Genomic DNA, 21,030 nt, shown 5'->3' with positions numbered 1-21,030 from the left:
ATCTCAACGTAGAAGTCGTTCAGAACCGTGCAGCACGTTTGATTTTACCTAACTACTCGCGTACACCAAGTGTCACTTCAATAAAACTCAATATAGATTTTGCCTAACCTGTCACTTCGTCGCAAAATTTCACGTATCTGTCTATTTCATAAAATCAATCACTGCAATCCTACCTTAAGCGACTCTCTTTCGTTACCACCATTGTTCTTCCAGAAACGATCATCAGTTCAAGGTTGACGTGCCATGTGGCCGCACTAACCTTCATTTCAATTCCTTCATTCCCACAACAAGCGGCGACTGGAACCATCATCCTGGTTCCGTTTTTTCAGTCATCAATGCGAACGAATTAAAAAAAAAAGCCCGTGTTAGCAACTTGTTGTAAGCCTACTATGCTACTAAAATGTATATTCTTTTTGTTTTGATTCCGCCACTCGTCTCTGTAATGCTTCGGCCACGAGAGAAAACAAATGAACTGAAATGTGTTTTTACGCGCTAAAACCGCAATCTGATAATGAGGTGCGCCGTAGTGGGGGACTCCGGATTGATGTTGACCACCTGAAGTTCGTTAACGCGCACCTATAGATCTAAGCAGCCGGGTGTTTTTGCATTTCACCGCCATCCAAATGCGGCCGCCGTGCCCCAATAAAAAGTTACATCCTTATCTTCCCTTAACAGGGCGTCTCACTGGGCTAGTTGGTGATTCATCTTAGCGAGAGAAACAGCGCAAAATGCAGACAAGGTCGTGAACAGAACAAAGAAGAGCGTTGACTCGCAGTTTCAAGTCAGTGTTCATCGTTGTCTTGTTTAGGCACTTGCCCAGCTTTGCGTTTGTCACTTACTTGAAAGAAGCAATCGCAACTTGCGACTAACTGATTTTTTCCCGATTTTAAAACAGCAGAGTGACACGAATCAAGCGGCTGTTAAAGAGCTCTCATTGTACGAAGGGTATATTGCCAAGGAAACTGGGACCGAATTCATTTTTGCTCGCAAGTGCAATTGTGCATTGGGTGGCCACGTTCGCTAATCACGTGTCTGTCGCAACAATTCGCCAGAATCGGCTGTTACGAACAGTCCTAAACTAAGGATTTGTTGTGAATACTGACCCTTAGCCTGTACTGCTGTCGCGGAACCGTGTTGGGAACTCACCGCTTCGCTCACGCACCGTCACATATGGGATGGTTCGTCTCGAACGCAGTCGTACCATTATGGTGGGCTTTAATTCTGGCACTGTCAATAGAAAAGAGCCACAATCAGTGTCCCTACTCACTGGCAATTTTCTGAGCAAGTGGCCGTGAATTGACACAAATTACCATAACAAGCGAAAAAGAAAGACGCGCTGACTCTGCGAGTAATAACGGAATGATGGAGATCTTAGCAAATCCTGATCCCGCTACCCTTTTATTCTTTCACTAGTAGGTCATTGGTAAAAGGGTCATCGCATTGTTTTCATAGTGAACGTCTCATTATCGATATCTTTCAGTGTTTATTTGCATCCTTTGGCTACGCCTTGAACAAAACTGCTTGAAGTTTAAAAATTAAATTAAATTATGGGTTTTCGCATGCCGAAACCACGATCTGAGTTTGAGGCACGCCGTAGTGGGAACTCCGGAAATTTGGACCGTCTGGGGGTCTTTAACGTGCACATAAATGTAAGTGCACAAGCGTTTTCCAATTTCGCCCCCATCGAAATACGGCCGCCGTGGCCGGGATTCGATCCCGCGACCTCGTGCTCAGCAGCCCAACACCATAGCCACTGAGCAACTGCGGTGGGTACTTCTTGAAGTGCTCGAAAATAAACCACAAATGAGCTGGAGCACCTTGGAACTTCTCTGTAAGTGTAAAGAAAAGGCCCGTAATACTAAAGGTGTTCATGCAAAAATAAACAAAATGGATAAATACCAGGAAGAACGTTGTTCAACGCCACCGCACAGTTAAGACTCTGAAATAACACAGATCTCTAGGCTCCAGCGATAGCGAACAGGAGGAAAAGGGGCAAGCTTGAACGACTAGAATCTGCAGCGTGACAAGGCAAAGACCGAGAAAGAAGATAAAACTTTGCTAAAACGTCTTCTTAGTATTCACTTCATCGCGCTGCACGTCTTGATCATAAATTCGAACTAAGTAGTCCCACATCAAGCGCTAGCGGAGCTTGCAAGACTTTGTGGGCAGGGCGCGCAAGACGGAAAGAGAGAGGGAGAGATAGAATGAATAAGCAACGAGGTTAGCTGGACATAACAGTTGGCTATTCTACATTTGAATTAAAGTTTATTTACCGCATAAGTACACTGGTGTGCACAAGTGCTGGGGATGGCAAGATAAAAGCTGCGTAATGGCAGCTTGACTAGTCCCACCTCGACGTAAACAACAGGCAGCAACACGGCAACATATTTGTTGTGCATACTTGTGGCCAGGTTACATATATATATATATATATATATATATATATATATATATATATATATATATATATATATATGTATATCTTGTATATATATATATATATGTATATCTTGTATATATATATATATATATGTAGATCTGCATATATGTATATGCAGATCTTGCTGCATGTATGTATATATATATATATATATATGTATATATATATATATATACATACATGCAGCAAGATCTGGCATGATAACATTGAAACGGTAAAGAGATACATCTTCAAGTCACACAAAAAATTAACTATCACAGGAATGTTTGCAGTTTTGTGTTCTTTAATTGATGAGGTATGTTTACATCACGTAGTCTACTTGTTAAGTGTTGAGGGAAGACAGCAGGAGAGTGCTTGAAGGTCATAATTAGGCCGTGGGCGGGGAAGTGCCCAGTGTTCAGTGTATCAATTTAAGAGAAAAGCAGGATTCTGTTGCAAGTTTGCAATGCTTATGATATAGAACGAATAAGCAACGATTAGTACCCTTAATCATATCACACTTAATATATAAGTTGATACTCGCAAAGGTGGTCTACTCGTAAAATTTTAAATTTCCGGAATGTATCACACGTAGGTGCATTGTAAGGCAATTATGAAATAGCCCGTAAAGCGTTCATTTGAAGTGAAACTAAATTACCTAACGATATCTTAGTAGTATTTGACCAAACGAGGTGGCAATAGCGGAGGTGAGAAGCAAATAATGCGTTATAAACCATAAGTTTCTGAGGTATTGGTAGTAGCCTCTGGCACCTGCGCAACATACCTAACGCCTTACTAAGTTTATTTCGTAAGTAATCGGTATGGTGGCCCCATAGCATCAGTTCATGAAAGGTAACACCCAAAGTTTTTGCTGTGGCGGAAAATTCTATTTTCGTGTCGTTGAGCGTGAGGCACTGAGTGAGATCAGAAGGCGTGGACTTCGCTCTAAAGAGGACCGCTTTTTGTCTTGGAGCTGTTTAACTGGAGAGAGTTTTTTGCCGACCAGTTATATATTTTGCTGACTATTTCATTTGCCCAATTTATGAGCTCATTCTCCTTGGTTCCTGAGGAGAATAAACTGGTATCATCTGCATAAATAATATAGTTAGTCGAAACATCAATGTTCACAATGTCATTTATATAAAGATAAATAAAAGTGGTACCAATGTGCTACCTTGAGGCACACCCTGCTTAATAAATTCAAACTAATATAATTTTCTATTTATTGATACACATTGTTTTCTGTTGGTTATGTAACTTCTAAAATCTAAAAATATTCCGCGTGTACCATAACAATTAAATTTTTCTAATAGCGTTCCGTGCTTAATTCTGTCGAAAGCTTTTGAGAAATCTAGGAATGCTCCCAATGTTAGTTTCCTTGTCTCTATGTTTTTCGAAGTTGTCTTCAAGTTGTTTTTCAAAGTGTCTCTAGTGTTTTCAAAGTGCTTTTTGTTTAAGAAGAGCAGTTTCGGTCGAGCAGCCTGACCTGAAACCATATTTCTAAACCTTTTGAAAACAATGGAAGAATTGGGATTGGTCTATATTTACTTAAATTATCTATTTCTCTGCCTTTGTACACCACAGTTACCGCTGCAATTTTCACCTGTTGAGGAAAAATGCCAGTGGTTAAAGACAGGTTGTAAATGTGAGTGAGGCAGGGGGTGAGCCGGTGAATAACAAAAAGAATAGGTTGCACTTTTAATCTGTGCACATCCTCACTTTTGGTTCACCTAAACTTTTTGAACACAATAAAAACTTAGATGTCATCAGCCCCATGAAGATACAAAGAATATGTAAGGGGACTGGGCCACTGCATCAAGGTGTCCCTATCAAAAGTGCTTACAACTGGAGATACAATGTAATCTATAAATGTGCTGGCTAGCGCTTCATCGTTAAGATCCTCATTACCCTCCTTGAGTTCTTTAGTAGTACAGACGGGTCGTTTTGATGACATAACAGGATTCAGCTTATCCCATGTCTGTTTTGCATCAACGAGACCGTCAAACATTGAGTAGTAATAGTCATGTTTAACTTGTTATTGCAATTTAGTCAGGTTATGTCGGCATTTTTTAAACTCCTTCAACGCGTCTGGGCCACGGCTACTCAAAAACACATGGTACAACCCATTCTTTTCTTTTATCATTTTGATTAGCTTAGAGGAGATCCATGGTTAGCGAGCATGTTTGGGTTTTTTTACGTGCCTTTAAGGAAAATGTTTTGGGTATATTGAGCGCAAGATCTTAATGAACCGGTTGTCGGCTTTATCACATGAAGAACAGGAGAGTATATCATCCCAGCTCAACGAGCTCATGTCGTCACGAAAGTAAGAAAGAGGTTGTGAAATAATGTCTTGGAAATAAATGTCTGATTTCACTGGGTGCCTCTGTTTAATTTCAGCCATATTAATTAGGCAAATTGGCAAATGATCAGTAATAGTGATGCTTATCGGACCATGGTGTAGTAGGTTAGCAGGATCTGTTAAAAATAGATCTATCAAGGTTGCTGTAGTAGTTGTAATGCAAGCTGGGGTAGTTATAACGTTTGAAAGGCCGTACGAAAGAAGTAGGTTGGGCAGGTTAGTTTGTTTGCTTGTTTTTGTGAGCATGTCAATGTTCAGGTCACCCTCGAGTACTAGTGTATAGGTGTTATCATTAACAAACCAAAAGAATTTAGCTAAAAATTGAAAAAAAGAAATGTTAATGCTGCCGTGAGGAGGTCTATACAGAACAGTGAAAAGGGAGTTTTTGAATTTTAAACACAATACTTCAACGTCTTCACAACATCGAGATCATTCATCAATATACTCATAGCTGATACTTGTTTGCACGTATATGCCCTCCCTATACCGTCACCTCTAGTTTCTTATTTATGTAGGCCACATTATACCCATCAATATGCACAACATCCATATCACTGCGGTACCAAGTTTCAGTTAACATAATGACAGAAAATGTAAACTTAAATTTATCCAAAAAATTCCACAATTCGTCTTCTTTAGAACAGGCTGACTGTATGTTCAAATGCAGGAAACTCACAGTCGGTAGGCGTTGATCCGCAACAATCATAGTTAATTCAGAGAGACTAGTACACTTCGGAGCCATCTTGAAGCTTAATTCTTAGCAAAAACAAAAGAGAGCTGTCGCAGTGTAGAAGCAGTGCTCTTAGTATCGAGACCAATAAAAATATATGCTTGCAAGGCCAACTGCTGAAAAGAATATTAAGGGGAAATTTAATTTGCGTGAGGGTGGTGCCCTCAACAACAACACTGTATCGAGGATGAATGAACGTGTGCAGCACTGATATACTATAGACTATAAGGTATACAATATTAGTCAAAAGGTCAATTGGTAATGTTCATAAATGGAACTTGTGTTTCCGACGGTTGTTTAGGGCCCATATATATAAAGACACTATCAGGCGCATTTGCTAGGTACAAAACCGCATCAGCTCGGGGAATGTCTGTGGCTGTGTGAAGAAACACGCCTTTAACTTTCTGCAAAAATATCGAGAAAGCTATTAGTAACTATAGGTTCTTCGAATGTTTTTTTTGCCATTGTATCTGTGGGCACAATTACACAAGTGGTGTCTAGTATGGAATAGTGGGTAACCTAGCGCACCTTGCCCAGGTCCGAGTCACAGGTAACATGTAGGACAGGCAATTTTTCAGACTTGCGCATCAGGATTTTTCCCTGTCACACCCAGACAAACTTCCATTCTTTTTCTCCCCTCAGTTGTCGAACTTTACGCAACAGACGCTTATTTTCAACGCACAGATGCTCATTAATACATACAGGATTACTCTCTTCAAAGCCCAGGGGTCCGGTGTTTAACTTAGCGGTTCGCACAGCAGAGAGTACTCTGTCTTGTGCAGACCTAGTCGAAAACTTCATGATAACATTTGGTTTGTTCTTATCTTTAGAAGGGACACGATGTACCACATCAATGTCGTTGTCCGTGACACTTGTGCCTACCCATGTGGCGATTTGTCCAACGCTTTTTCCCAGAGCTTCGTTTGCAACTAACGGTGTGTCCGCGGTGCGTCGCTACAGTCGCGTCCATCAAATACATTGCTTCAGAACACGACAGAGAGCACGAAGTCGCTTGTTGATAACAAGCTTCCGAAGCTTTTTTCCTGTAACACATTCAATTCGATTACTTTTTTTTTGTCATCGCACATATACATGATATCCAAGCAGCCCTTGACAAAAAGCTATATTTGAATAGCTTGACATAGCCGTGGACACGTGTAATACGTCGGTGGCACTGCTGGGGCACCGTGATCAGGCAACATTTTAAAGTGAACTGAGATTTCAATAGCGTTGAACACAAGTAATATTATAAAGTTAGACATATACATTAAGGAAAATACACTACTAGGAAAAGAAATTCGTAGGCGTAGGTCTGTGAAATGTTTTGCGGAACAAAGAAAACATTCAACTTGATATGAAATTACCCACAAGCAACACTGGGTAACGCAAAGACAGTATGCACTATGTGTGCCAGTATTGCACTTTGGCAAAAGATCAATTTCATAAGCATTTAGCTAAGAGCGTTAACTATATCGTAGTATATCCAACTATTGAAGAGTGACCTTACACCCACATGGTTCAAAAACCGTAGCAAGTTAATTTCTAGCAGCTGCCAACCATAATATTATTAGGCTGGAAAGTACCACTCATCTCTTTGGCCGAATTTCACAGGCCTGTTGAGGTGTAAAGTCTAGGAGCCATTAGACCCGATGACTATTCGCAACGACAACCACGTACAAACCACGGTCAAAAGGATTCAAGGAAGTTCCCTCACTCAGAGGAACACGCACCTTTTTGTCGTGTAGTGCGACCGATTGGACAGTGCTAGCGTTTGTGAGCTCTCAGTTACGAAAAGTGCCTTGGAGAAGACTGGCAGTGCGATCGATCAAGTGCGATGAAAAATTAAATTGTTGGGTTTTACGCGCCAAAACCACTTTCTGATAATGAGGCACGCCGTAGTGGAGGACTCCGGAAATTTCGACCACCTGGGGTTCTTTAACGTGCACTTAAATCTAAGTACACGGGTGTTTTCGCATTTCACCCCTTGAAATGCGGCCGCCTTGGCCGGGACTCGATGCCGCGACCTCGTGCTCAGCAGCCCACCACCATAGCCACTGAGCAACCACGGCGGATGTTCAACTCCGATGGGAATGGTTTTTAGCACATGGATTTGCAGAATCTTTGTGCTTGTGGCTTCAAAAATGTAGTAGAGTTATTACGCTTTATCATTCTAAATTACCTAAACATCGTAGTTTTCTGAACACAGCAAGGCATTCAGTCTCCGCACACACGGGTAACAATTGGAAAAATTTTTCATTTATAACGCAATTTTTCGCGGAAAGTTATCAACGTGCAGATTGACGTAGAGTCTTAAGCCAGAAGGAAGACGTTTATGGAAATCCGTGTATCACCGACCATTCCCACGCTCGTCGAACCCTCATACCTGCAGCTCCCATAAAAGCTATAGCGTCATAGCTTGCTCCAGTAATCTTTGTAAGAAGCACCATGCGTCAAAATCGTGCCGGTCGGGCCTACAACGTGCTGGAATTCGGTTGTTCGAACTCGTGGAATTTGTTTCGAAATTCTCGGATGCGTTCTGGACGTTTATTTCGTGCGACCACCCATCAGGTGGCACAGTATTTCGCGACTGTCATGCCAACCGGACGCTCCTATCTGCTTTACAACATCAGAGTGCAGGAAAAAAGAAAACAGGAAGGAAAATGATGATCGAGAAAAAGACACAAAATTGAAGAAGAGAGAAAAAATGGCTGTGGCTTAGCTAAGGTTAAGCCCAGGATGCGAAGCATACTAGCCTTTATTTTAGTTGTTGAACCACTGTTTAGCCTGGTGAACAGCTGTTGCTTGGCTATATTTGGTTCGGCTAGACGAAGAAACAACTCATGCAGGCGAGCGCACGAGCTGAGACCCGGCTATGCAGCTACGCGGCCGCAAGCGAGCGCACGAGTTGAGCCTCCGCTTTTGCAGCTGTTATGACGTCATATGGTAGCTACGCGGCCGCGCGGGGCGCAGCAAGGAAGAGCGTGGTTGTGCGGCTAGTATGCTTCGCATAAAAAAAAAAAGAGACAGAAGACCGCTTACGGGAGACGTGCAGAAACTCGGCCCTGCAGTTTGCGTTCTCAGCCGTGGTGAAGTTGATGCTGTCCATCGTTACGGCCAAAGTCTGGTTGGGAGTCAACGCCAGCGACCACTCGCATCCGTAGTGGCTGCCCGCCGTTAACGCCTCGGCGGGCGCTTCCAGCGTTCCACTCTTCTCGGTCAGCTGCTGAAAGCAAGCTGCCCAGAATAAATCCCCGTTAGAAATGACGACAGGCGATGTCCAATAGCAGCCACTCATGTCATTCCAGCCTCGTCCCCTGTGCTGTGAGCACGAATTTTTCTGTCGTAGTAGAACGAATAGCTTCGTCGTAAGGCACGGTTTCAAGCGGCCGACCCACATTGCTGTCACCGTCACAAAACAGGCCTTATCGTGACGACTATACGTGAGCAGTTATTTGAGGCGTTTCGTTTGCTACGAAGAAAGAAGGGTCAGGTGTTACCGGGGCAATAATACTGAAAATACGAGAAAAAAATGTGTCGTTCTCACAAGCAGGACGAAAAAATAATTTCTGGTTTCGTTTTATCAGGGTCTGTTGAGTAAATACTACTAAGGACATCCACATAGTTTGCACTGTATCACTGAATGATGAAGCGATAAACATATTCTGAAGATGGTGAAGAAAATTCACAACCGAAACAGCAGGTTTTTATATTTCTGTGCATGTATCGCCGATCATTGCGCTAAGAAAGCCTTTGTCTTTGCACAAGTATCAAGGCAACAAGGATGTCAGGTGATGCTTTGAGGCTTTGGAAGGGTGCATTGCTTTAAAAATTGCCACGCTTCAACTTCTGCTTGAGGGGAAAAACAAATGATAACACTTCTGGCTACAAGTGAGATTCAGTCAATGACTGAAGAGAGATAAGTGAGATGCTTACGCAGTCCCTTCGTTGTGCCGTAGGTGACGCGAATTCCCTGTCCACCAGCGAGCCGCTGGAAAGTGTACGACACCACGATGCGGCTCTGGAAGGATTCGTAGGTGAAGGGCAGTGCGCGGCCACACTCCACTGTGCGTCGGTAGAAGCGCTCCATCACCTGCGTCACGCAAACATCCTTATAAGCGTGTCACGGCGACGCGGCCAAATAGCGACTGCTCGCAGAGTTGTAGATGAAAGCTACCTACGTGATCATGCTAAGGTTTCCCACTCGCGCATTCATCCGTGGTATCAATCTGACCGCGACACTTAAAACTGATTCACACTTGGTGACCAGTAATCATAGGAGCGATCATGGCTGGGCACGACAACCGAAACTGTTGCTAAAACCAGAGGCGCCTTTCAAAATTTGGCAGAAACTGAATAGTTCATATTGTATAAGGAGAACGGTGGGATGGATGGATGGACCGGTTGGAGGAGCGGGGCAGTTCAAGTATTTCTAACATCACTTTTGCCACGCAGTGGTTGAAAGCAGTCACAGATGGGGACATCGTGCAGGAAGGTTTCATCGTAGTTTATTGCCGCTTTGTAGTTGAGAATTGTAAAACGATCTGTAAAACGGATTTATTTCTTCTGTGGGACCATTTAACCTGTTATATTCTGCAAACGTGTTCTTACATCTTCAAAGTTTGTATTGACCCACTCCTGCTACGTCTCGTATGGAGACAGCAGTAATTGTAAATAATAATAATAATAATAATAATAATAATAATAATAATAATAATAATAATAATAATAATAATAATAATAATAATAATAATAATAATAATAATAATAATATATTGCCTTTTCGAGTGCGATAAGTAAGCGGTTACTGGATTTGTTCGCCAGTCTTAAGCAAAAACGCAGGGCATATGTGTGAATCAAAATTTTATCTATGAGGAGTACTTGTGGTGTGTATGTATTTCGGTTAATGTGCTTTTGTCGCTCACAAGGACTGCTCCATATGAAAAATTCTTTTGCCCTGTCCTGCGCCCTTGCGAAGAATGGGATAACAGAATGGAATGAGAGGGACGCTGTACGCATCCCCCTCCCCAACATCGTTTCACGTTTTTGTCGGTATTTTAATTGTGAATTTGCTCTCTATAGCAGCCTATGTATTCACAGATGTATGTACCTTCCAGCTAAATTCTGTTCTCAAAACAGTTACGAGATGCAAGCACGTGTACTGCGGGAAAAACAAACTGCCCGGGAATCACAGCAATGAAAGGGTGGGAAAGAATTAACCGAAACGTAATGTTCAAAAACAGCTAGTCCGTCGAGTTTATTTTGTTGACTCCGGAAGAAATAGATCAAGAGTCTAATTGAACACACCCTGACAATAAGCCGCAGAGTCTGCCACCAAAGCAAATTATGCAACAAATACCCCTTATCTTCTTTAAGAACAAGGGCAACGATGACAAGTATAATGGTGGAGCTAATGATGGAAACGGAAACCATGGATACTCTTTTTTTTTTCCTGCCCGACCTGAAGCTTATGCTGGGTGAAGCGAAGACGTTTCAAAACTGCCAGAGCCATGAGTGATAGCGAGAAGCAAAAGACACGGCTCATTGCTTGCTTTCAGTTTCGACCTCTCCGCGATCGCGCAAGGTCTTGTGTAAGATAGTGCAAGGCCGAGTTGACGCATCCTAGGGCCGTATGCCATGTGTCCCATTCCCCAATCATGATGTCCCCCTCCTCCCGATACAATGAGGGAAGTAATATAAACATTGTTGTTGGCATTTTATTTTCTTGGAAGCTTCTCAAACGTCCTCGAAGAGAGCGCTTTCAAGTCATTGTAGGCGAAAATCTGCGGTAAATTTCAAAGAGTTATGTGACAACTAAACTCAGCGAAAAATCAATACATTGAAACTCCTCCTTACATTTCACCTCTCATCTACTGCTCTTAAAATACCTGCATGCCTAAATGATTCCTCAGACTATCTGGCAGCGGGCACCGCCATGTACTCAAAACAATTTCTTTACATTACGCTACAGTATTGCTTGTTGTGTCCTCCGAAACACATGTACAGTTGGCATCACTCTCAGAGTTTGCGTGACGTCAAAATAAATCCGAAATTCCCGCGCCTGATTTCTGCATGATATTTGATAAATATTTGTACTGGTCACAGCGACCGTATATTTCACAGAAAAAAGGCAAACCTTCAGGCTCTGACCGCATCACACTGGAAATGCACGAGCGGTTTAGTGCGTTAGCCCTATTTCTGGTGAAGTTGCCTGTGAACGCTCACAGACAAGGCTATCCACCTCAGGCAGGTCATGAAGGGCACACTGTTCTTATTCTAAAGAGTAATGATGCGGTGAGCTTAAAAAGAGGAAGAAGATGGAAGGATATTATCCAATAACATTTTGTGACGCTTAAGATGACACGTATAATGACTCCAAATAAGGATGAAAATAACGTGAACCAAATAAAGACTGGCGCATCTGACCTGAAGCATGGCCGTGCAGTCGTTAATGTTTCCGTCGATGCTGAGCGAGACCCGGTTTCCTTCGGGTGCCGCCACCGTCCAGTAGCAGTGGCGGCGCTCTTCCAGGGGCCTCGGGAATCCCGGGCTCGTGAATGTGCCCTCCTCCGCCGTCAGCTCCCCGCCGCAGTCTGGGGACAGTAAGCGAGGCGGCGGCGAGCATGTTTGCGTTAGCACGAGTCTTGACGTCCGACGACCACGTACGGACGTCTTGCGTCCTTTCAGATCTCTCTTTAACAATCTCTGCCATCTCGCACACCTCTGTATCGTCACGTGGTAATGATGGCGCTGGCAGCCAGGCGAACGACGAACTTAGGGGGAAGCTGTCAGCAGTAAGCATGAATCAGAAGTGTTAGTGGAGATACTGCCAACGTATATAGTCAGCGGAAGCCAGATCCAGTGACCCTGCTTGGATCTTCCCGCTGTTTACACAAGTGTCTTCGCAAGTTCTAGCACCGTCGAAGGTGCTTCTGTTACTGCGAGAATGCACACACAACCCGCGGTTTAGGCGACAATCTGAATCGAAGGGGTCGTTCTCTAAGAAAAGCGTTCGCAACGCAAAAAAGGTGACGTAATATAATACATGAGCCCCGATTGGATCTCAAATTGAAATGACGCAGTGACGACAACGATAGCTTGGTTATAACGACCGCCGGTAAGAGCAAAAACAATGCATACTTGGCAATATCTCGGAATGCCTAGGCACCTCATGCACGTTAATTTTTTTTTACGTCTACTAATGCTCGCTTTGCTTAAAGGGCAAGTTTGACTACTACTGAATTTACTGTCATTTTATCTCAGAAGGGCGTTCTGCACTTTCACGACAACTCGAGCTTGAAATCACGAGACGTTTTCAGCCTCTGAGTAAGCACAGTTTGCTTTTTCGGTGCAACGAAGGCGCTTCTAGTATTCTTAAAATTTGCTGTTTATTACAGCTTTTAATTGAATTATGGGGTTTTACGTACCAAAATGACGATCGGACTATTGGGCACGTCGTAGTGGGGGACTGCGGATTGATTTTCACCATAAGGGAAACTCTAACGTGCCCCCAATGCATGGTAGACGCACGATCTGCATTTCGCCACCACCGAGATGCGGTCACAGCAGCCGGGATTCGATCCCACGACCTCGTGCTTAGCAGCGCAACAGTATAACCGCTAAGCCACCACGGCGGCTTTTAAAGCTTTAGGAACAGCTTTATTGCGCGTCCGTTTGCATATGTGCTGTTTGTGCGCTTTTACATTTTCGCACATCGCATTTCTTATTCAGCACTTTGAGCCGAATGCCAGGCCCTCAGCCAGGCTAACACTTGCAGCTTCATAATGCCAATGATCTCCTATGTGCCTACTGAGTGCATACAGTACACAAGATGTGTTAGGGGCGAAAAGAATACGGCGCACTCACGGCTGAACTCGGAGTGCCAGCGCAGAGTTAGGGCACGTGGGTTGTGGCGCGTGCCAGACCCGAGCTTGACCCGCAGGAACATGGAGTTCTCTGATGACTGCACGTCCAGCGACGAGTTCGCTCCGCAAATCTGAGCCAGCAGGGGGCCTGCGAATATAATGAGCACCATGGTAGACAAACGAATTAAGGAAGTATTCATCAACGATGTGTTTTCTTTTTTACGACAATCGCATTATAGCCCTCCTGTGATGGTGATGTGCCTGGGAAAGCAAGGCGCTGAGAACAGTTAGAAAAATGTGAGATCCCGTTTGATCTCGCAGCCCTCCACTTGTTTATGTCGCTGCTGCCTTGAATGATTTGAATAATTCAGTGTACGCCAGAATTTTGACAAGACTGTTGCTTATTATTTAGCGCGAACGAACTTCCTCCAGCTCATTGTGTATAACATATACAAACATACTCTGTTGAATAAAGTCCCCAACCACTTGTTAAGAGTCATATCCTGTGGTACTGAAACATTAACGCTTAAACAATCAAAATTGTCCTGTAAGAGAACTTCAACATGCATGCATGTCCTTAATTGCATTAGAAAAAGTGTATCTGCAAGGCCTGACACCCTCTTAAGTTGTATTTTTTTCAGATTTTGCTTGCGATTATTAAATATTTCAAGAATCCCAGTTACCCAGTCAAATACTTCTGAGAGCATTTCCTGAATTGGCCAGCCCACAGATATTAGAAAGTTAATGTCAAAATATAAGACAGCAACAGAAAAAAATCATGAGTCATTCCACACTGTGAAGGTGGTTGACCAGAGAAACTGTTGAGCGCACGACACGGAAGTGACACATGATTTTGAACAAAGGTACGAGCTCATTTATTGTCTTGATCGGTGGTCATTATTTCACTCGCAACTGCAATCACATTATTTGACAATGTCAAATCGACGCAGGTCTGCCGCTGGGTGGTCGGTTGGGCCGGATCGGTGTGGCATCGCAAGGGATATGACTGCAGCACGGAACGCGTAAGCCACTCCCTTTTCGGTACCTACACATCCACATTGAAATCACCGACAACAACAACAACATGGGTAGTGACACCGCAGCTAATTCACGCAAAGTGACTATGGTATAGGACGGTAAAATTTTATTCTGGTCGGAACGGTCGTCAGCACGTAGCAGGCCGCTCCAACGTCAGTACAGAAAGGCCGAGCCTCTCTGCTGCGTCGCGGTCCCGATGAACAGCCCATAGCTGTGTTTCAAGATCGGGGCTGCTTAGGGCAGCCTCCCATTTGGACGACGTGACGCCATAGCGTAACGCGGGGCACCGCCACAGCATGAGTTCTAAGTTAACTACGTCTGAGCATAGCTCGGAAATATTGGTCGATTGTATCTCTGGATAGATTCTGTGTAACAGTGCGGTGTTAGGGTATGCACCCGACCTAGAGTAACCTGAGTGGTAAAGCCTATGGTCTGCCTAGTTTTCTATGTGGCGGAGGATATCGTCTCTGGCCCACGTAGAAATATTTGATAAGTTCGTTATATGAGGAGGAATGGTCCCGATTGTCCATAACCTCAGCGCCGCACCACCCGGTAGCCACGCGGTCGACGACTCCTTGCGCATCTCTGCGGGCCGACTTGCGGAGGTTTGGTGGGGCGCCCATGATCTGTCCCATGTGTGTGGGGAATACGACAATCCCGTGTGGCTTCATGTCCTTGTCCCGCAGAATTCGCAGGAACTGCTCTGAAACGGTGCCCTTAGCGCAAAGTGAGTAGCCATGAACCTTACGGGACTATGAGTAATTGCATTTTGTACTTGCTTACGGGGCTATGAACCATTGCTCACGGGGGTATGAGCCACTGATGATGACAGTTTTCGAAATGCTGTTTTTTATGTTGTATACGTGATTAGAAAGAATTTAAGGACTGTTCGCTTCACTTTGCTGAGTGCTTGTAGCCTCTTCCTTACGGGCATGGTGAAATACACTCTATGAACGGGAGTATGAATGCTTACGGGAGTAAGAGTCATAGTGAACACAGTGAGCAATAATTCACGGAAGCCTAGCCATATACAGGTTCGCTGTAAAAGAAATGGCAGCAGAAGTCGTCTCACGACGAATGTCGAGGGTGATACGATTAGCATTCAAGCGGTGTTGCGACACAGCACATTTCTGAACTCACGTTTATTTCACATGTGCAGTGGTCATTCTGTGACTTTCGTTGCTGCGGCTATATCCGAGAAACTCCGGTATCGTCCCACTTTGCTATGGCGATCTCTAGCCAAGGCCACCCATGAGCTTGGCGGCACGACGACGACTGTATGACACTGACGCCGTGACGACGATGGAATGGCAAAGAAGGAATGACGTTGATATAATGAAAAATGCGGTGTGCCGACATTGAGTTGTCGAATACGAAATGATGACGATGTATCAGTGACGACAGCGTGACGACAAGGACATGAAGACAATGAGATGACCACGATGGCATAACGATGACGGTATGACAACCACCGGATGAACAGGCTGAAATGACGAAGATGGCTCGACAATGACGACATAATGACAACTGAATGACAGCGGATGCATGATGGCATCTGACTGGCGACGTCTCAATGAGGACGACGGTATGGCAACGGTTGCCTAATCACGATTAAATGACTACACATGATTGCAATAGAATGACGAACAAGAAATGGCGTCGATGGATCGACAAGGGTGGCATGATGACGATAGGATTACGACAATGGGATGACATTACTGAAGTGATAATGATGGTAAAATTACAGCGTGACGATGACGGCATGACGACGACTGTGCGACGACGATGGAATGCCGCGACGGCCTCACGATGACTGTATAGCAACGAAAGCGTAACGACGACTTTATGGCGACGACGTATTGAAGATGCTGGCATGAAAACCGCATGATGACAGTATAGTGACGACGAGTGTGTGACGACAGTGGCGTTAAGACGACTCTATCACGAAATCTGTATGAGGACAAAGGCGGGATGACGACGGCATGACGAGAGTCGGATAACGAAGCTGGAATGGTGACGGTGACACGACCACGATGGCATGACGACGATGGTCTGACAATAGATGAATAAAAGCGACTGTTTGACGATAACAGCATGACAACTGCGACATAATAACAATGATGACACTACAATTACAATAAAATGACGAAGACTGACGTGAAAGGAACGGCGAAAGTGGTGAGACGGCGATGGCACTGTTAAGAATGGCGAGCTGCAATGTAGGATTGCCACCCAATTACGACTGGGGGACAAGACGCGCCTCCCCCACTCACCGTCGCTGCAGCTAGGCTGCGTTCGAAGAAGCGGGCTTTGTGCTGAAAACCGCCTCCATCCACCAGCCCCATCGCCGTTGTGACGAAACGGGTTCGACGGACGAACTATTGTGCCCGAGGTCCCCAGCGCGAACCTGATTTTCTACGCGTGAGCAAGCTGCCGCGGGAAAGCCGTTTTATGTCGCTTCCCATGTGCCGGCCGGCACGCAGAACAACGAGCTACCCAGAATGTCTCTGAGGTACCCGGAACGGCGCCCCTCTGACTTCGGCTCCAGACCTTCGCACCTGCGTGTTTTGCGTGTGTGTGGGCGTAAACTGTTCTGCGGAACGGCGCCCCTCTGTCGTCGGCTCCAGACCTTGGAATGTGTGTGCCTTTGTGTGCGTAAACTGTTCTGCGGGGCTGCGGCAAGTTGACAATGAGTAAACGAACGCTCGCGTCACCTTGTTTTGCGGGAGGCGGCTAGTTTTGCGATGACGAAACGAACCTTTGCCGCCATGTATCGCCGGCGGACCGAGTGTTTAAAAACGGCTGTTGTGCGGATGCTCGACACACTTCTCTCGTGCAGTTATGTTGGACTGACACACTTCTCTTGAGCAGTCATGTTGGACTGACACTCTTTTTCTTAAGCAGTCATGTTAGACTGATTTAAATACTGTAAATAAACCCATTTTCCTCGTTCTCGATGAGAAGCAGTTCTTCCCTTCATCAACGTCCTCAGCGTGGATAAGTTGGACGACGGCAAGGGCCCGCTACCTTCGAATTCATGCCGGACTCCAATCTTGGCAACGGATCTCGAGCGATGGGATTGAGCCCCCAATCCTGACAACTGGCTGACAGCGGTGAGATGGACTTTGCGACATGGTGCTGTATCTGCGGTGAGTGCTTGATTCTTGCTTTGACTCTCTAGGCTTCATTTTGTGGTTGTTCTGTTTAGAACTGTAGGGAAGCTAGATTGTTGTGTGTTAGCTAGGTTGTGTTTTCCTAGCTAGATTTAGAGAGCAAAATCAAGGCAGTAAAGCAGCAATCATGGAGTTAAGGACACTGCTGAGAGACGAATTGTTGATTGTGGGTGAGGAACTTGGCCTAAATGTGCGCAAGGAAATGCTAAAATCGGAATTATTGGAGCTAATTTCCGAAAAGGCCAGTGAGGAAGAAATTGAAATGGGGTTTGAACTTCTGAAAAAGAGAGAAGAGAGAGAGGAACGCGAGTTAAGAAAAATGCAACTTGAACTTGAAAGCAAACGTTTGGAGCTGTCTCAAGGGAGTGAAGGCGCTCTGGGACGATCAAGTGAGGCAGAATCGTACTGCATGGACAGGTTATTAAAGCCATTTGAGGTCGGGACCGACATAGGTTTGTTCCTATGCAATTTTGAAAGGACTTGCGAGAAGATGAACTTCGGCCCGAGTACATGGCCACAGCGGTTGCTGTCTATGTTTCCGTGTGAGGCGGCGGAGGTAATCGCCAGACTGAGTGCACAGGATGCATATGATTATGCAAAAGTTAAGGCTAGTCTCCTGAAGAAATACCGCCTTTCAACCGAAGCTTTTCGGCAAAGGTTTAGGAGCACAGGCAAGAAAGATAGCGAGGGCTATCCGGAGTTTGCATATAGCTTAAAGGCCAACCTAGTCGAGTGGCTTAAAAGCGCGGAAGCGTACGACAGCAGAGACATGATCATTGAATGCATGTGTCTAGAGCAGTTTTACAAAACCATCCCCCAAGCTGTGAAACTGTGGGTGCAAGACAGAGGTAATGTAAACACTGTGGAAAGGGCGGCTGAATTAGCCGAAGAGTACGCAACCCGTAGAAAGTTGAACGCCGAGGAGGGAAACTGGGACGGTCGAAATGGACCGCGGAAACCATTTCCGTTCAAAAAGGGTGCGCAGACTAGACGATCGGAGCCTGTAGACATGGCGGAAAAGCCCGCAGAAAAGAGCGAGGAGAAACTTAACGGAGAAACCGCACAAAAAGAACAGAAAAGAAAATTCGAATCTTTTAGACCAATTCGCTGTTACAAATGCCACAAACTGGGACATATAGCTGTAAACTGCGAGAAGCCTAGCGTAGTTTTCTCCTACGTGGAGGAAAAAGATGAGAATATGGAACTTTTAAGTCCATATCTTCACGACCTGCAAGTTAATGGAAAACCATGCCGAGTGCTAAGAGACAGTGCCGCCACGATGGACATTGTCCATCCATCTTACGTGACGGTAGATGACTTCACCGGAGAAGTAGCATGGATAAAACAGGTTGTGGAAGAACACAGCGTGTGTCTGCCCATGGCCAAAGTCAAAATCAATGGACCATTCGGGGAGCTAGAGACTGAGGCTGCAGTTTCCAAATTTTTGTCACTGCAGTATCCTTACATCTTTTCGAATCGTTCGAATCAGTTACTGTGTGACAAAGGGCTCAAACTGGGAGAGGGCATAGTACAAGCATTGACCCGAGGCCAAGCTCGTAAGATCGCGGCGCTTTCGGCTGAAAATGCTCAAGCTCCTCCTGCGGAAGCTGAAAAGGGGATAACTTCAATACCCGAATCCGAGCTAGGCCCGAGGGACAAAAGAACAGTTGAGGAGAGCCTGCCAGCTGACCAGCTCAATGAGAGCGTAGCACTTGAGTGTCAAAGTTCTAGCCTGCAGGAAGAGCAAGCTGACGCACTCACAAGCGAGACAGGGTCGTTATTATCACCGGCCTCAAAGAACTTTGATCAGCTCTTACGTGTGGATAAAGAGTCACTGGCAGCTGAGCAAAAGAATGATGAGAGCTTAGCTAAATTACATGACACAGCTGAAGAAGGCATTGCTAGGCGCAATGTGACGATACATGAGTGAGAAGGTTTGTTGTATCGGCACTACAGAGATCGAAAGGGTAGGATTTTAGATCAGTTAGTCGTACCTACTAAGTATAGGGAGGACCTTTTGAGTCTCTGTCATGGAAATGGGTGGTCCGGCCACCTAGGCATAAACAAATCAAAGGAAAGATTGCTTATGGAATACTACTGACCTGGCTGTTTCAAAGACGTAGAAAACTTTGGAAGATCATGCGACGCCTGCCAGCGTTCTGGTAAACCAGGAGAGACATGGAAAGCTCCACTGAAGGTAGTGCCCTTAATAACAGAGCCTTTCAGACGACTTGTAATAGACACGGTAGGGCCTCTTCCAAAAACAAAATCGGGCTACAGGTACTTGTTTACCATATTGTGTCCGGCTACCAAGTTTCCAGAAGCAATCCCTTTGAGAGAGCTCAGTTCCACCGAAGTAGTAGACGCGCTTTTAACAGTGTTTGTACGAGTTGGGTTTCCAGCCGAAATTCAGGCAGATCAAGGGTCAGTATTCACGAGCGCACTGACTTCCATATTCTTGCAAAAGTGCGGGGTAAAGTTAATACACAGTTCTGTCTATCACCCTCAGTCAAACAGTGTAGAGAGGTGGCATTCGGTGCTTAAGCGAGTTTTGCGTGCGCTCTGTTACGAGCATAAGGAGGACTGGGAGAACTGTCTGCCGGCAACTTTGTTTGCTTTGCGAACGGTTCCACATGAAGCGACAGGGTTCTCCCCAGCAGAACTAGTGTATGGGAGGACACTCCGTTCTCCACTGAGAATGTTAAGAGAGATGTGGGAGGAAAGAGGGGAGAGTCCAACAGTGGTTGAATACGTGCTAAATTTACTGGAACGGCTAAGCGCAACCCAAGAACTAGTCGGAAAGAACATGGGAGTAGCTCAAAAGAACGCCAAATTCTATTACGACAAGAATGCGAGGCTTCGTACGTTTAACGCCGGAGACCAGGTAATGATCCTCAAACCTTCAAGAAAGAACAAGCTTGAAGTTCACTGGGACGGGCCCGTTAAAGTGTTGCACAAACTTTCAGATACTAACTATGCTCTGAAAATGCCCGGTCGCAGGAAGGAGGTGAGGATATATCACTGCAATTTGATGAAGCCGTATATAGAGCGGAGCGGAGTCGTTAACTATACCATCAAAGAGCAGGATGGCACTAGTACCAAGTTTAAGGAGTATAGGGCGACCTCCAACTCTGAAATCGGCCTAGAAGAAATAGTGGAGCACTCGGTAAGCTCGCACGCTCTAAGACCCGAGCAGCTAGGTGAGCTAAAAGAGGTGTTAGGGGAATATCTCGACAGATTCAGCGATCGGCCGGGTAGAACCGAACTGATAACGCATGAAATTGAGCTGACATCAACCGAACCAGTAAGATCAAAGCCTTACAGGGTGTCTCCAAGACAGAGAGAGATTATGGAGGCAGAGATACAGCGCATGCTAGAGTTGGGAGTTATTGAGCCCGCTGAGAGTGACTACACGTCACCGCTAATACTGGTAGAAACCCCTAACAAGG

At 45.1% G+C, this 21,030-nt stretch overlaps 1 protein-coding gene across 1 annotated transcript in view; it reads right to left on the bottom strand.

The window, feature by feature from the left end:
* Positions 1-21,030, bottom strand: part of LOC126530351 (cubilin-like) — a 206,637-nt gene that overhangs the window by 50,080 nt on the left and 135,527 nt on the right. The window contains exons 39-43 of the mRNA XM_072288317.1: positions 13,372-13,518; positions 11,932-12,098; positions 9,442-9,598; positions 8,548-8,742; positions 1,147-1,227 (exon numbers count right to left, since the gene is read on the bottom strand). Coding sequence (XP_072144418.1) covers positions 1,147-1,227; positions 8,548-8,742; positions 9,442-9,598; positions 11,932-12,098; positions 13,372-13,518 — 747 coding nt within the window. The remainder of the gene's footprint in view (positions 1-1,146; positions 1,228-8,547; positions 8,743-9,441; positions 9,599-11,931; positions 12,099-13,371; positions 13,519-21,030) is intronic.

Source organism: Dermacentor andersoni, chromosome 5 (genome assembly GCF_023375885.2).
Source record: "Dermacentor andersoni chromosome 5, qqDerAnde1_hic_scaffold, whole genome shotgun sequence".
In the NCBI taxonomy this organism is placed as follows: domain Eukaryota; kingdom Metazoa; phylum Arthropoda; class Arachnida; order Ixodida; family Ixodidae; genus Dermacentor; species Dermacentor andersoni.
The sequence above is the reverse complement of the archived record's forward strand: the minus strand, read 5'-3'. Positions and strand labels throughout refer to the sequence as shown.